The sequence below is a fragment of the Dendrobates tinctorius genome, unplaced genomic scaffold (genome assembly GCF_039654945.1).
Source record: "Dendrobates tinctorius isolate UK_male_01 unplaced genomic scaffold, ASM3965494v1 ptg000120l, whole genome shotgun sequence".
NCBI classification, from domain to species: domain Eukaryota; kingdom Metazoa; phylum Chordata; class Amphibia; order Anura; family Dendrobatidae; genus Dendrobates; species Dendrobates tinctorius.
The window spans coordinates 20,698,530-20,715,899 of NW_027361788.1; the positions used below are offsets into that span (position 1 = coordinate 20,698,530).

General features: G+C 50.1%; 1 protein-coding gene across 2 annotated transcripts in view; it reads left to right on the top strand.

Annotated features, from left to right (window-relative positions):
• The window catches only part of STXBP1 (syntaxin binding protein 1), a 77,287-nt gene that overhangs the window by 37,314 nt on the left and 22,603 nt on the right, over positions 1-17,370 (top strand). For both annotated transcript variants that reach the window (XM_073590859.1, XM_073590860.1), the window contains exons 6-13: positions 110-213; positions 952-1,100; positions 1,732-1,816; positions 2,642-2,772; positions 5,311-5,418; positions 5,507-5,567; positions 5,652-5,717; positions 8,197-8,277. In XM_073590859.1, coding sequence (XP_073446960.1) covers positions 110-213; positions 952-1,100; positions 1,732-1,816; positions 2,642-2,772; positions 5,311-5,418; positions 5,507-5,567; positions 5,652-5,717; positions 8,197-8,277 — 785 coding nt within the window. The remainder of the gene's footprint in view (positions 1-109; positions 214-951; positions 1,101-1,731; positions 1,817-2,641; positions 2,773-5,310; positions 5,419-5,506; positions 5,568-5,651; positions 5,718-8,196; positions 8,278-17,370) is intronic.

Sequence of the window (17,370 nt, forward strand, 5' to 3'; positions counted from 1 at the left end):
AGTGCATCACTAACACCTCCCCACGATCTCCTTTCAGTCTCCGTCCTTGTATTGTGTCTTCGTTAGCGCTTTCTTCCATAGTTGACTTTGGGTAACATTCTCTCCTCAGCATGTCCAGACACTCTGTTCAATGAGCTGGTGAAGTCACGAGCGTCCAAGGTCATCAAGACCTTAACTGAGATCAACATTGCTTTCCTTCCGTACGAGTCCCAGGTAAGCGCTGTATGCCACCCTCATATCACAAGCGAAGGGGGAAAAGTATATTCTAATCTCCAGGCTTGGTGATCAGGGATGATCCATTTTCATTCCTTTTTCATGCAGGGGTACACAAAAATAGTGCTTCCAATCAGTGGTGGGGGCAGGGTTACACAGATTATCTGGACTGCCTGGCATGCAACAACTAGTCTGGGAGTGATAATCTCCTGCTGATAAACCACTGATTGTATTGAAACTGCAGCAAGCTGCTGAGCAAGTGACACATCGCTAGAATCAGGCTCTCTGCCCTTACTGCTCTCAAATTGCAAAACCCTGCTGGCAGATTCCTTTTAGGCTGATATATAGACAAATGACAGCTATCACTTTTGAACCCCCACACGTGTTTTCCATGACGATTGAAGAATAATCTGCTGTCAGATACCTCTAGCATCAGCTTGCCTCTGGTGAGAACAAAATGATTGGGCATGTTGAAGTTCAACATGCTCCATACTTTTCTCCCTTGACATCGGTTGCTGGGGTGAAAGTCAGGACATCGCCATACATACTGTATTAGATGGTCAACGTATCTTGGAGATATTGGTGGGTTCAGACGGCATTCATCTATTGTGTATGTTGACCTTTTGTCAAGGCTTTACTCAACATTCCTCTGGCTGAGCAGCACCCACCTTCTGTAACTCTACTGCCAAAGATGCAGAAAAAAAATGATTATTTCAATTATTGTTTTATGTATTCTAGGTTTTCTCTTTGGATTACCCTGACTCCTTCCACAGTTTTTACAGCCCCCATAAGGCTCAGATGAAGAATCCCATCCTGGAACGTCTTGCAGAACAACTTGCCACCTTGTGTGCTACATTGAAAGAGTATCCGGCTGTACGCTACCGTGGGTGAGTGTGCGCTGAAAGCCATGAGTGTGCTTTCCCTTGAAATCAGAGGTCAACTATACAATAGTTCAATTGGAGTGTGCCTTTTAGAAAGTCGGTTGTTTGAGTAGCAGTTTGTGCTCCAGAGCTGGTCTTCCTACAATAACTGGGGTCACTTTGCCACCTAGGATGCACCTCATAGGCATATATGAGACTACTGAGTTCAGGTCAGGAGACCCACGGCCGGTCTGTGCTGAGACCCTTTTTCACGGACGTCTGAAGCAGCCAGTAGAAGTGTGATATTTTGGATAGGCAAGACACGGAGGCCATAGAAGTGCAGAGCAACCCTCTGTCTGGTTCATCATCCCTCCGTGTCTGCAGGACCGGTGGAGACAGTCGCCTTCAGTTCTTATCACCCATTTGGAAACCCAGATGCATCTTCTCCAAGCTTTCTCCCCGTGCCTTGTGACAGCTTCATGATCAGACTATGGGATGAGAATAAAACAATGGTGTTATATATATGTGGGTGGGGGCAGAAGGTGAACGTGGACTGCGTGATATGGTTGGAGCTCTGTGCGCCATGTGTAACGGAGGTTCATGTGTAAACTCGGGTGGTTATATAAGTGCAGTAATTACCCCATGTTTTTCTCCGCAGAGATTACAAGGATAATGCAATGCTTGCACAGCTGATCCAAGATAAGCTCGATGCATACAAGGCTGATGATCCAACTATGGGGGAGGTGAGGCATGGATTCTGCAGAATGTAAAAAAAAAGAACTGTGCCATTTTTATTAAATTGTAGGTCATTGTTGGACTAAATATTCAACTACTGCAGAACAATATAACTTTTTAGCCCTATAGGGGCCCGTACACTGTAGAGTAGGGCTTTTTCTGATCCAAGAGCCACACTGTAATGAGATCGAGCTCACACACCGGCGCTCCATGCAATGCAAGATGGGACACTGGTTCACGGGATCCAGAACTCCCATCTCAGGATTGCTGGGGGTCAGACACCATGCAGTCAGTAAGTTATTCCCTATACCCATAGATAGGGGGTGGCCTATAATTCTGAAAATGACCCTTTAATACAGTGCATGCAACAAAAGTCTCATTACAATGCATGTCGCCTGCCACAGAATGGCCATACTACTGCCCACCAGTGTGCTAACATGAAAGCCATAGCCTCCGAGGCATAAACCACCCGCCTAATTCATAATATATCGTGTGATTCCTCTTCATGATCTTCTTATCATTTGTGGTTTCACAAGTGGGTATACTGGTGGGGTGACCAAGGTAAAAAAAAAAGCCAAAATTTGGTGTAAAATCTGCCATCTTGACATCTTATTCATAGAAATGGAAAATCCCATTGGTGCACCATTGTCCAACCCTATACAGCGGGGAATGCCGGACTTATCTCACCATTACAGCTCCCCCTTGTGGCAGGATGTATGTCAGGGCTTTTGTAAAATGAGCTTTGGAACTAGTACTGGAGCGAGTACTGGGCATTACACTGGTTTTGATAACGCTCGTCCGTAGATCTTACTATTGTTGTTTTCTATGCACAGGGACCGGACAAAGCTCGCTCACAGCTCATCATCTTGGATCGTGGCTTTGATCCTGCCTCTCCAGTCCTGCATGAGTTAACGTTCCAAGCCATGAGTTACGATCTTCTTCCAGTGGAGAACGATGTCTATAAGTAAGGCAGGACATCCCCATTTCTGGCTGCCATACTTTGACATACTGAGCAGTTGTTTTACCATATGGATTCTTTTTTTTAATCTTTTTCTATTTGCTCCATTGTAAAATATCTGCCAGAATGTGCTTAGATCATTGAAAATCCAAATGGAGGCATCAAGATACAACATCAAATCTCCATCCACCATTGAGAGTAACTATCTGTCTTAGGCCACGTTCACATATTCACAATTTGGTCAGTATTTTACACCAGTATTTGTAAGACAAAACCAGGAGTGGGTGATAAATCCACAAATTGTGTACATGTTTCTATTATACTTTTCCTGTGATTGCTCCTCTCCTGGTTTTGTCTTACAAATACTGATGAAAAATTCTGGCAAAATACTGAACGTGTGAACGTGGCCTTAGGCCGGGGTCACACTGGCGAGGAATACGGCCGAGTGAGAGGCGCTAAAAGCACGCATTACACACAGACCAATGATTCTCTATGGGGTCACTCGCACCAGCCGTATATTTCTCATCCGTATTCTACGCTCCGTGCCAATCGCAGCATACTGTGATTATCAGCATACTACGCCCGTAGTACGCCAATGCAAGTCTATGGGTGTGCAAAAAATACGGATTACACACGGACCACACATGTGACTTGCGAGAAATACGCACCCGGTGTCTTTTAGCAAAGCCGGCAATTCAGTGCACTATACAGTAAACTCACACTGACAGGTTTAATAAAGAAAGAAAAAATAGATATAGACACATAGAATACATATATATATACAGTATATATATATATATATATATATATGCATTCTATGTGTCTATATCTATCCTTTGGTTTCTGTTATAAAACCTGTCATAGGGCTCCATTATATGTCCATTTTGCAAGCCTGCGAGAAAATCTCGCCATACGGATGCCATACGGATTACATACGGATGCTGACATGCGCAAAATACGCGACCACACCTTGATTACGGATGACATACGGAGCACTGTTTAGGGGTCTGTCATCCGTATTACGCATGTAAAATACTGACCGTATTTTGCGCTGGTTAGTGTGACTCCAGCCTTAGGCTGGTTCTACAGGGCTGGCAATCACAGTCCGAGTATGGGCTGCAATGTCTGGACCCGCCGCAAGGCTCCTAACCCAAACTCAACAGCTGGTCATGTATGAGTCTTTCAGCGCACCCACCGCTGCTCCAGGTATTGGATCTGTGCTCTGGTTGTAAATGTCAGACCTGTAGAACCAATGATTCTGAATAGTAGATGGAGATCTGATGGTGTCCGACACCGGCCTAAGTCAGGATTGCCAATCTGTGCATCAAACCAGACCACTGCTATTCCTCCCTATCTCCACATCCATTCTCCGGGCCTGTGCTCTAATGGGGAGAGGGGAGTAAGCTGCAGCCTGATGCCTACAGCGGCAACTTATCTCCTGAGACCAAAACGATCGGGCATGTTTAAATCCAATATGCCTAATCTTTCTTTCCCTTGATATATGCTATTGGAGCAAAATCATGAAACCCCCAAACACATTAATAGGCTCAGCTGATATTAATCTAAGCAATCCTATCAGGGATATTCCCATCTCAGTAAGTGTCGTGATATTATATCACTAGAATATATGATCACCTAATGATCACTGTGGGACCCCTAATGATCCTGAGAATGAAGGGGCCTCAGCGTGGCGTCCCCTGACTTGCGCAGTGATGCTCATACAAAAATGACACCGCTGTAAACAGGCAAAGCTGAAAATGGGAAACAGCGCTGAGACCCATTCATTCTTAGCATCGCTGGGGGTCCCAGTGGTTCGACCTAGCATGAAGTGGGCAGTGGCATTTTCTAGCTGTTTGCTTTATTAACACAGATGGGAACTCCCCTTCAAGTCAGTGATTGCATAGACTGATACCATTTATATATTTCAGAGAACTTCTCGGAGACTTAGGCTACTTTCACACTAGCGTCGTGTTACGTATGTCGCAATGCGTCGGGCCGACGTACCGACGCACGTTGTGAAAGATTTGCACAACGGGGGCAGCGGATGCAGTTTTTCAACGCATCCGCTGCCCCATTGTAATGTCCAGGGAGGAGGGGGCGGAGTTTCGGCCGCGCATGCGCGGTCGAAAAATGGCGGACACGACGCACAAAAAAGCGTTACATGTAACGTTTTTGTGGGCATCGCGGCCGCCAAGCACGACGCTTCCATCGCACGATGGATGCGACGTGTGGCCATACGTCGCAATGCGTCGCTAATGCAAGTCTATGGAGAAAAAACGCATCCTGCGGGCAACTTTGCAGGATGTGTTTTTTCTCCAAAACGGCGCATTGCGACGTACGTCACACGACGCTAGTGTGAAAGTAGCCTTACACTGTTTATTACTCATAACAAGGTGTACGGTGAACCAAAGCTGCTGCAGAACCTCATTTATAATACAATGCAATGCACCATCGATTGATATAAAACACGCTTTTCCTTTTAATAAACCAGGGGTTATGTATTATATACGCGCTATTATGTCCCAACTCCCGTTGTTTCCGCAGGTATGAGACCAGTGGTATTGGTGAGCAGCGTGTCAAGGAGGTCCTGCTAGACGAAGACGATGACCTCTGGGTGGGCTTGCGTCACAAGCACATTGCCGAGGTGTCTCAGTAAGTATTTTCATTTCCATCACTATCAAAAGATAAAAAGATTCATTAAGTGTGACCTGATGAGATATTGCTCTTGTCGCCCATCTAGAGAAGTGACTCGGTCTCTAAAGGATTTCTCATCCAGTAAGCGGATGAACACGGGCGACAAGGTCAGTGATCCCTCACACTGCTGTGCATGGGGGGCTTCACTGGACGGTAGTGCCAAGTAATGGATATTATTCTGCTTTCCCCAGACCACCATGAGAGATCTCTCCCAAATGCTGAAGAAGATGCCGCAGTATCAGAAGGAGCTGAGCAAGGTGAGCAAATGACATACATAGAAAGTATGGGAGGAATTTACTAAGGCCGGTGTGTAATTCTCCAGTCATAATCTATAAATTGTGCTGGAGTAAGATGTGCCTAATTTATTAAAGGCTCTGCTCCATCTGAGACATTTATGGTATATCGATAGGATATAGTTTAAAGAGGGTTTTTTTTTTGTTTAAGAACACCCCTGTCCCTAGGTACACTTTTTTTAAAAAAATAATAATAATTAAACGCCTTACTCACCCTCCCCAGGTCCATCATGGAGTCTCTGCCACTACTCCCAGGGTCTGATTATTGTCTGCAGCTCTGACATTATGTCGACCACACTGCAGCCAGTCAGCGTGCTAAGTTATCTGCTGCAGCGTTGTCGATCAGTGCTGCAGACTATAACAGACATCGGGAGCAGAGGTGGAGAATAAGTGTTGGACCTAGCAAGGGTGAGTAAGGCAATATGTTTTTTTTTTATTTTTTTTACAAACTACAGCTAAGGGGACACTGGGATCCTAATCTTGAGAATGGGGCCCAACGTCACAAGCAAACTGATCTGTCATACTTTGCTCTTTCCATTCCAGAGCTCCAAAAATTGCTTTTCAGAATCAAAATTTGCACATTTTCTCCACCATAATGTTTACCCAGTACCCAGCCTTTACTAAATTCCACCCCATATATTATTTTGCACAACTACTTGTTGAGCCCATTCATTTCTAGCCAGTGCTGGGTCAGGATACTCTCTAGGCGTTGTCCATCCCAGATATATATTGGGTACATACAGTTGTGGCCAAAAGTATTGACACCCCTGCAATTCTGTCAGATAATACTCAGTTTCTTCCTGAAAATGATTGCAAACACAAATTCTTTGTTATTATTAACTTCATTTAATTTGTCTTAAATGAAAAAACACAAAAAGAATTGTCCTAAAGCCAAATTGGATATAATTCCACACCAAACATAAAAAAGAGGGTGGATAAAAGTATTGGCACTGTTCGAAAAATCATGTGATGCTTCTCTAATTTGTGTAATTAACAGCACCCGTAACTTACCTGTGGCACCTAACAGGTGTTGGCAATAACTAAATCACAATTGCAGCCAGTTGACATGGATTAAAGTTGACTCAACCTCTGTCCTGTGTCCTTGTGTGTACCACATTGAGCATGGAGAAAAGAAAGAAGACCAAAGAACTGTCTGAGGACTTGAGAAACCAAATTGTGAGGAAGCATGAGCAATCTCAAGGCTACAAGTCCATCTCCAAAGACCTGAATGTTCCTGTGTCTACCGTGCGCAGTGTCATCAAGAAGTTTAAAGCCCATGGCATTATGGCTAACCTCCCTAGATGTGGACGGAAAAGAAAAATTGACAAGAGATTTCAATGCAAGATTGTGCGGCTGTTGGATAAAGAACCTCGACTAACATCCAAAAAAGTTCAAGCTGCCCTGCAGTCCCAGGGTACAACAGTGTCAACCCGTACTATCCGTCGGCTTCTGAATGAAAAGGGACTGTATGGTAGGAGACCCAGGAAGCCCCCACTTCTTACCCCGAGACATAAAAAAGCCAGGCTGGAGTTTGCCAAAACTTACCTGAAAAAGCCTAAAACGTTTCGTTTTGGAAGAATGTTCTCTGGTCAGATGAGACAAAAGTAGAGCTTTTGGGGCAAAGGCATCAACATAGAGTTTACAGGAGTAAAAAAAGAGGCATTCAAATAAAAGAACACGGTCCCTACAGTCAAACATGGCGGAGGTTCCCTGATGTTTTGGGGTTGCTTTGCTGCCTCTGGCACTGCACTGCTTGACCGTGTGCATGGCATTATGAAGTCTGAAGACTACCAACAAATTTTACAGCATAATGTAGGGCCCAGTGTGAGACAGCTGGGTCTCCCTCAGAGGTCATGGGTCTTCCAGCAGGACAATGACCCAAAACACACTTCAAAAAGCACTAGAAAATGGTTTGAGAGAAAGCACTGGAGACTTCTAAGGTGACCAGCAATGAGTCCAGACCTGAATCCCATAGAACACCGGTGGAGATATCTAAAAATGGCAGTTCATATCAGGGACCTGGAGCAGTTTGCCAAAGAAGAATGGTCTAAAATTCCAGCAGAGCATTGTAAGAAACTCATTGATGGTTACCGGAAGCGGTTGGTCGCAGTTATTTTGGCTAAAGGTTGTGCAACCAAGTATTAGGCTGAGGGTGCCAATACTTTTGTCTCGCCCATTTTTGGAGTTTTGTGTGAAATGATCAATGTTTTGCTTTTTGATTCATTCTCTTTTGTGTTTTTCATTTAAGACAAATTAAATGAAGATAATAATACCAAAGAAATTGTGTTTGCAATCATTTTCAGGAAGAAACTGAGTATTATCTGACAGAATTGCAGGGGTGTCAATACTTTTGGCCACAACTGTATATACTCTATATCCGCACTGTAATGTCTGCCCGTATACCAATCCTTATGCCAAAGTTAACCCATTCATCTCTTCACAGTACTCCACTCACCTTCATCTAGCGGAGGACTGCATGAAACACTATCAGGGAACTGTGGATAAACTTTGCCGTGTGGAACAGGTGAGAAATATCAACGTCTCACATACAGTACATAACGGGATGATGAATTTCTGCAGTGTGTGTGTGGGGGGTACTGTCATTAAAGTGTTTTTTCCAATCTTCGTAGGTGGATATTTTTTGATAGGGCTTGTAAAAATATGTACTTTTGCAACTTACTACTTATTAAAATTTGAAGCTGTTCTTGAGATATTACATTTTTTTTGTCTTGTATACAGCTCGTTGCCTAGGAGACCGACCACCTCTGCTGTCTAGATTATAAGCATGGCAATGAAGCTAGCTGGGGTTTAGGAAGTAACAGCGCGCTCCAGTGATACTGGCCCAGCTCAAAACAATGCTCACAAACTCAATAGAAAAGAGCTTGTAAGCACTGCGCATGTTCTGCTGTCGAGCTGCGACTGTCGGTCTCCAAGGCAACGAGCTGTAAACAAAAGAAAAGTGTTAATATCTGAAAAATGGCTGAAAATTTTAATAAGCAGTAAATTTCAAAATTGCTTGTATTTAGAAGCTCTTTCCAACAATACCAATGTATGAAAATGGGAACAATTTAACAATCTGCAATACCTACATGATATTTTCTGCCGCAAGTCACATGTAAAAATTGCAGGGTATGTTAATTCTGTGACTCACAGTAAAGGATATAAGCCAGGGGTCTCGAGCTCGGCAGAGTACATGGGCCGCACATAAAAAAATTCCTTTCAAACTTAATACATCCCGTACACGCGTGGCTCCGCTCCATACACCTCGTACACACGCAGCTCTGCTAAGTACAACTCATACACACAGGACTCCGCTCCGTATAACTCGTACACACAGAGCTCCGCTCCGTACACCTCGTACACACAGGGCTCCGCTCCGTACACCTCGTACACACAGAGCTCCGCTCCATACACCTCATATACACAAGGCTCCGTACACCTCGTACACACAGGGCTCCGCTCCGTACACCTCGTACACACAGAGCTCCGCTCCATACACCTCATATACACAGGGCTCTGTACACCTCATACACACAGGGCTCCGCTCCGTACACCTCGTACACACAGAGCTCCGCTCCGTACACCTCGTACACACAGAGCTCCGCTCCATACACCTCATATACACAGGGCTCCGCACACCTCGTACACACAGGGCTCCGCTCCATACACCTCGTACACACAGAGCTCTGCTCCATACACCTCATATACACAAGGCTCCGCACACCTCGTACACACAGGGCTCCGCTCCGTACACCTCGTACACACAGGGCTCCGCTCCGTACACCTCGTACACACAGAGCTCCGCTCCATACACCTCATATACACAAGGCTCCGTACACCTCGTACACACAGGGCTCCGCTCCGTACACCTCGTACACACAGAGCTCCGCTCCATACACCTCATATACTCAAGGCTCCGTACACCTCGAACTCACAGGGCTCCGTACACCTCGTACACACAGGGCTCCGCTCCGTACACCTCGTACACACAGAGCTCTGCTCCATACACCTCATATACACAAGGCTCCGTACTCCTCGAACACACAGGGCTCCGTACACCTCGTACACACAGGGCTCCGCTCCGTACATCTCGTACACACAGAGCTCCGCTCCGTACACCTCATATACACAAGGCTCCGTACACCTCGAACACACAGGGCTCCGCACACCTCGTACACACAGGGCTCCGCTCCGTACACCTCGTACACACAGAGCTCTGCTCCATACACCTCATATACACAAGGCTCCGTACACCTCGTACACACAGGGCTCCGCTCCGTACACCTCGTACACACAGAGCTCCGCTCCATACACCTCATATACACAAGGCTCCGTACACCTCGAACACACAGGGCTCCGCACACCTCATACACACAGGGCTCCGCTCCGTAAACCTTGTACACACAGGGCTCCGCTCCGTACACCTCGTACACACAGAGCTCCGCTCCATACACCTCATATACACAAGGCTCCGTACACCTCGAACACACAGGGCTCCGCACACCTCGTACACACAGGGCTCCGCTCCGTACACCTCGTACACACAGAGCTCTGCTCCATACACCTCATATACACAAGGCTCCGTACTCCTCGAACACACAGGGCTCCGTACACCTCGCACACACAGGGCTCCGCTCCGTACATCTCGTACACACAGAGCTCCGCTCCATACACCTCATATACACAAGGCTCCGTACACCTCGAACACACAGGGCTCCGTACACCTCGTACACACAGGGCTCCGCTCCGTACACCTCGTACACACAGGGCTCCGCTCCGTACATCTCGTACACACAGAGCTCCGCTCCATACACCTCATATACACAAGGCTCCGTACACCTCGAACACACAGGGCTCCGTACACCTCATACACACAGGGCTCCGCTCCGTACACCTCGTACACACAGGGCTCCGCACACCTCATACACACAGGGCTCCGCTCCGTACACCTCGTACACACAGAGCTCTGCTCCATACACCACATATACACAAGGCTCCGTACTCCTCGAACACACAGGGCTCCGCACACCTCATACACACAGGGCTCCGCTCCGTACACCTCGTACACACAGAGCTCTGCTCCATACACCTCATATACACAAGGCTCCGTACACCTCGAACACACAGGGCTCCGTACACCTCGTACACACGGCTCCGCTCCGTACACCTCGTACACACAGAGCTCCGCTCCATACACCTCGTACACACAGAGCTCTGCTCCATACACCTCATATACACAAGGCTCCGTACACCTCGAACACACAGGGCTCCGCACACCTCATACACACAGGGCTCCGCTCCGTACACCTCGTACACACAGAGCTCTGCTCCATACACCACATATACACAAGGCTCCGTACTCCTCGAACACACAGGGCTCCGTACACCTCGTACACACAGGGCTCCGCTCCGTACACCTCATACACACAGAGCTCTGCTCCGTACACCTCGAACACACAGGGCTCCGTACACCTCGTACACACAGAGCTCCGCTCCGTACACCTCGTACACACAGGGCTCCGCACACCTCATACACACAGGGCTCCGCTCCGTACACCTCGTACACACAGAGCTCTGCTCCATACACCACATATACACAAGGCTCCGTACTCCTCGAACACACAGGGCTCCGTACACCTCGTACACACGGCTCCGCTCCGTACACCTCGTACACACAGAGCTCCGCTCCGTACACCTCGTACACACAGGGCTCCGCTCCATACACCTCATATACACAAGGCTCCGTACACCTCGAACACACAGGGCTCCGCACACCTCATACACACAGGGCTCCGCTCCGTACACCTCGTACACACAGAGCTCTGCTCCATACACCACATATACACAAGGCTCCGTACTCCTCGAACACACAGGGCTCCGTACACCTCGTACACACAGGGCTCCGCTCCGTACACCTCGTACACACAGAGCTCTGCTCCGTACACCTCGAACACACAGGGCTCCGTACACCTCGTACACACAGAGCTCCGCTCCGTACACCTCGTACACAGAGCTCTGCTCCATACACCTCATATACACAAGGCTCCGTACTCCTCGAACACACAGGGCTCCGTACACCTCGTACACACAGGGCTCCGCTCCGTACACCTCGTACACACAGAGCTCCGCTCCGTACACCTCGAACACACAGGGCTCCGCTCCGTACACCTCGTACACACAGGGCTCCGTACACCTCGTACACACAGAGCTCCGCTCCGTACACCTCGTACACACAGAGCTCTGCTCCATACACCTCATATACACAAGGCTCCGTACTCCTCGAACACACAGGGCTCCGTACACCTCGTACACACAGGGCTCCGCTCCGTACACCTCGTACACACAGAGCTCCGCTCCGTACACCTCGAACACACAGGGCTCTGCTCCGTACACCTCGAACACACAGGGCTCCGTACACCTCGTACACACAGAGCTCCGCTCCGTACACCTCGTACACACAGAGCTCTGCTCCATACACCTCATATACACAAGGCTCCGTACTCCTCGAACACACAGGGCTCCGTACACCTCGTACACACAGGGCTCCGCTCCGTACACCTCGTACACACAGAGCTCCGCTCCGTACACCTCGAACACACAGGGCTCCGCTCCGTACACCTCGTACACACAGAGCTCTGCTCCGTACACCTCGAACACACAGGGCTCCGTACACCTCGTACACACAGAGCTCCGCTCCGTACACCTCGTACACACAGAGCTCTGCTCCATACACCTCATATACACAAGGCTCCGTACTCCTCGAACACACAGGGCTCCGTACACCTCGTACACACAGAGCTCCGCTCCGTACACCTCGTACACACAGAGCTCCGCTCCATACACCTCATATATACAAGGCTCCGTACACCTCGAACACACAGGGCTCCGCACACCTCATACACACAGGGCTCCGCTCCGTACACCTCGTACACACAGAGCTCTGCTCCATACACCACATATACACAAGGCTCCGTACTCCTCGAACACACAGGGCTCCGTACACCTCGTACACACAGAGCTCCGCTCCGTACACCTCGTACACACAGAGCTCCGCTCCATACACCTCATATATACAAGGCTCCGTACACCTCGAACACACAGGGCTCCGCACACCTCATACACACAGGGCTCCGCTCCGTACACCTCGTACACACAGAGCTCTGCTCCATACACCACATATACACAAGGCTCCGTACTCCTCGAACACACAGGGCTCCGTACATCTCGTACACACAGAGCTCCGCTCCATACACCTCATATACACAAGGCTCCGTACACCTCATACACACAGGGCTCCGCTCCGTACACCTCGTACACACAGGGCTCCGCACACCTCATACACACAGGGCTCCGCTCCGTACACCTCGTACACACAGAGCTCTGCTCCATACACCACATATACACAAGGCTCCGTACTCCTCGAACACACAGGGCTCCGCACACCTCATACACACAGGGCTCCGCTCCGTACACCTCGTACACACAGAGCTCTGCTCCATACACCTCATATACACAAGGCTCCGTACACCTCGAACACACAGGGCTCCGTACACCTCGTACACACGGCTCCGCTCCGTACACCTCGTACACACAGAGCTCCGCTCCGTACACCTCGTACACACAGAGCTCTGCTCCATACACCTCATATACACAAGGCTCCGTACACCTCGAACACACAGGGCTCCGTACACCTCGTACACACGGCTCCGCTCCGTACACCTCGTACACACAGAGCTCCGCTCCGTACACCTCGTACACACAGAGCTCTGCTCCATACACCTCATATACACAAGGCTCCGTACACCTCGAACACACAGGGCTCCGCACACCTCATACACACAGGGCTCCGCTCCGTACACCTCGTACACACAGAGCTCTGCTCCATACACCACATATACACAAGGCTCCGTACTCCTCGAACACACAGGGCTCCGTACACCTCGTACACACAGGGCTCCGCTCCGTACACCTCGAACACACAGAGCTCTGCTCCGTACACCTCGAACACACAGGGCTCCGTACACCTCGTACACACAGAGCTCCGCTCCGTACACCTCGTACACACAGAGCTCCGCTCCATACACCTCATATACACAAGGCTCCGTACACCTCGAACTCACAGGGCTCCGTACACCTCGTACACACAGGGCTCCGTACACCTCGTACACACAGGGCTCCGTACACCTCGTACACACAGGGCTCCGCTCCGTACACCTCGTACACACAGAGCTCTGCTCCATACACCTCATATACACAAGGCTCCGTACTCCTCGAACACACAGGGCTCCGTACACCTCGTACACACAGGGCTCCGCTCCGTACACCTCGTACACACAGAGCTCCGCTCCGTACACCTCGTACACACAGAGCTCTGCTCCGTACACCTCGAACACACAGGGCTCCGCACACCTCATACACACAGGGCTCCGCTCCATACACCTCATATACACAAGGCTCCGTACACCTCGAACACACAGGGCTCCGTACACCTCATACACACAGGGCTCCGCTCCGTACACCTCGTACACACAGAGCTCTGCTCCATACACCACATATACACAAGGCTCCGTACTCCTCGAACACACAGGGCTCCGCACACCTCATACACACAGGGCTCCGCTCCGTACACCTCGTACACACAGAGCTCTGCTCCATACACCTCATATACACAAGGCTCCGTACACCTCGAACACACAGGGCTCCGCACACCTCATACACACAGGGCTCCGCTCCGTACACCTCGTACACACAGAGCTCTGCTCCATACACCACATATACACAAGGCTCCGTACTCCTCGAACACACAGGGCTCCGTACACCTCGTACACACAGGGCTCCGCTCCGTACATCTCGTACACACAGAGCTCTGCTCCATACACCACATATACACAAGGCTCCGTACTCCTCGAACACACAGGGCTCCGCACACCTCATACACACAGGGCTCCGCTCCGTACACCTCGTACACACAGAGCTCTGCTCCATACACCTCATATACACAAGGCTCCGTACACCTCGAACACACAGGGCTCCGCACACCTCATACACACAGGGCTCCGCTCCGTACACCTCGTACACACAGAGCTCTGCTCCATACACCACATATACACAAGGCTCCGTACTCCTCGAACACACAGGGCTCCGTACATCTCGTACACACAGAGCTCCGCTCCATACACCTCATATACACAAGGCTCCGTACACCTCGAACACACAGGGCTCCGCACACCTCATACACACAGGGCTCCGCTCCGTACACCTCGTACACACAGAGCTCTGCTCCATACACCACATATACACAAGGCTCCGTACTCCTCGAACACACAGGGCTCCGTACACCTCGTACACACAGGGCTCCGCTCCGTACACCTCGTACACACAGAGCTCCGCTCCGTACACCTCGTACACACAGAGCTCTGCTCCGTACACCTGGAACACACAGGGCTCCGCACACCTCATACACACAGGGCTCCCCTCCGTACACCTCGTACACACAGAGCTCTGCTCCATACACCACATATACACAAGGCTCCGTACTCCTCGAACACACAGGGCTCCGTACACCTCGTACACACAGAGCTCCGCTCCGTACACCTCGTACACATAGAGCTCCGCTCCGTACACCTCATATACACAAGGCTCCGTACACCTCGTACACACAGGGCTCCGCACACCTCATACACACAGGGCTCCGCTCCATACACCTCATATACACAAGGCTCCGTACACCTCGAACACACAGGGCTCCGTACACCTCATACACACAGGGCTCCGCTCCGTACACCTCGTACACACAGAGCTCTGCTCCATACACCACATATACACAAGGCTCCGTACTCCTCGAACACACAGGGCTCCGCACACCTCATACACACAGGGCTCCGCTCCGTACACCTCGTACACACAGAGCTCTGCTCCATACACCTCATATACACAAGGCTCCGTACACCTCGAACACACAGGGCTCCGCACACCTCATACACACAGGGCTCCGCTCCGTACACCTCGTACACACAGAGCTCTGCTCCATACACCACATATACACAAGGCTCCGTACTCCTCGAACACACAGGGCTCCGTACACCTCGTACACACAGGGCTCCGCTCCGTACATCTCGTACACACAGAGCTCTGCTCCATACACCACATATACACAGGGCTCCGTACTCCTCGAACACACAGGGCTCCGCACACCTCATACACACAGGGCTCCGCTCCGTACACCTCGTACACACAGAGCTCTGCTCCATACACCTCATATACACAAGGCTCCGTACACCTCGAACACACAGGGCTCCGCACACCTCATACACACAGGGCTCCGCTCCGTACACCTCGTACACACAGAGCTCTGCTCCATACACCTCATATACACAAGGCTCCGTACACCTCGAACACACAGGGCTCCGCACACCTCATACACACAGGGCTCCGCTCCGTACACCTCGTACACACAGAGCTCTGCTCCATACACCTCATATACACAAGGCTCCGTACACCTCGAACACACAGGGCTCCGCACACCTCATACACACAGGGCTCCGCTCCGTACACCTCGTACACACAGAGCTCTGCTCCATACACCACATATACACAAGGCTCCGTACTCCTCGAACACACAGGGCTCCGTACATCTCGTACACACAGAGCTCCGCTCCATACACCTCATATACAAAAGGCTCCGTACACCTCGAACACACAGGGCTCCGTACACCTCATACACACAGGGCTCCGCTCCGTACACCTCGTACACACAGAGCTCTGCTCCATACACCACATATACACAAGGCTCCGTACACCTCGAACACACAGGGCTCCGCACACCTCATACACACAGGGCTCCGCTCCGTACACCTCGTACACACAGAGCTCTGCTCCATACACCTCATATACACAAGGCTCCGTACACCTCGAACACACAGGGCTCCGCACACCTCATACACACAGGGCTCCGCTCCGTACACCTCGTACACACAGAGCTCTGCTCCATACACCTCATATACACAAGGCTCCGTACACCTCGAACACACAGGGCTCCGCACACCTCATACACACAGGGCTCCGCTCCGTACACCTCGTACACACAGAGCTCTGCTCCATACACCACATATACACAAGGCTCCGTACTCCTCGAACACACAGGGCTCCGTACATCTCGTACACACAGAGCTCCGCTCCATACACCTCATATACACAAGGCTCCGTACACCTCGAACACACAGGGCTCCGTACACCTCATACACACAGGGCTCCGCTCCGTACACCTCGTACACACAGAGCTCTGCTCCATACACCACATATACACAAGGCTCCGTACACCTCGAACACACAGGGCTCCGCACACCTCATACACACAGGGCTCCGCTCCGTACACCTCGTACACACAGAGCTCTGCTCCATACACCTTATATACACAAGGCTCCGTACAACTCGAACACACAGGGCTCCGCACACCTCATACACACAGGGCTCCGCTCCGTACACCTCGTACACACAGAGCTCTGCTCCATACACCACATATACACAAGGCTCCGTACTCCTCGAACACACAGGGCTCCGTACATCTCGTACACACAGAGCTCCGCTCCATACACCTCATATACACAAGGCTCCGTAC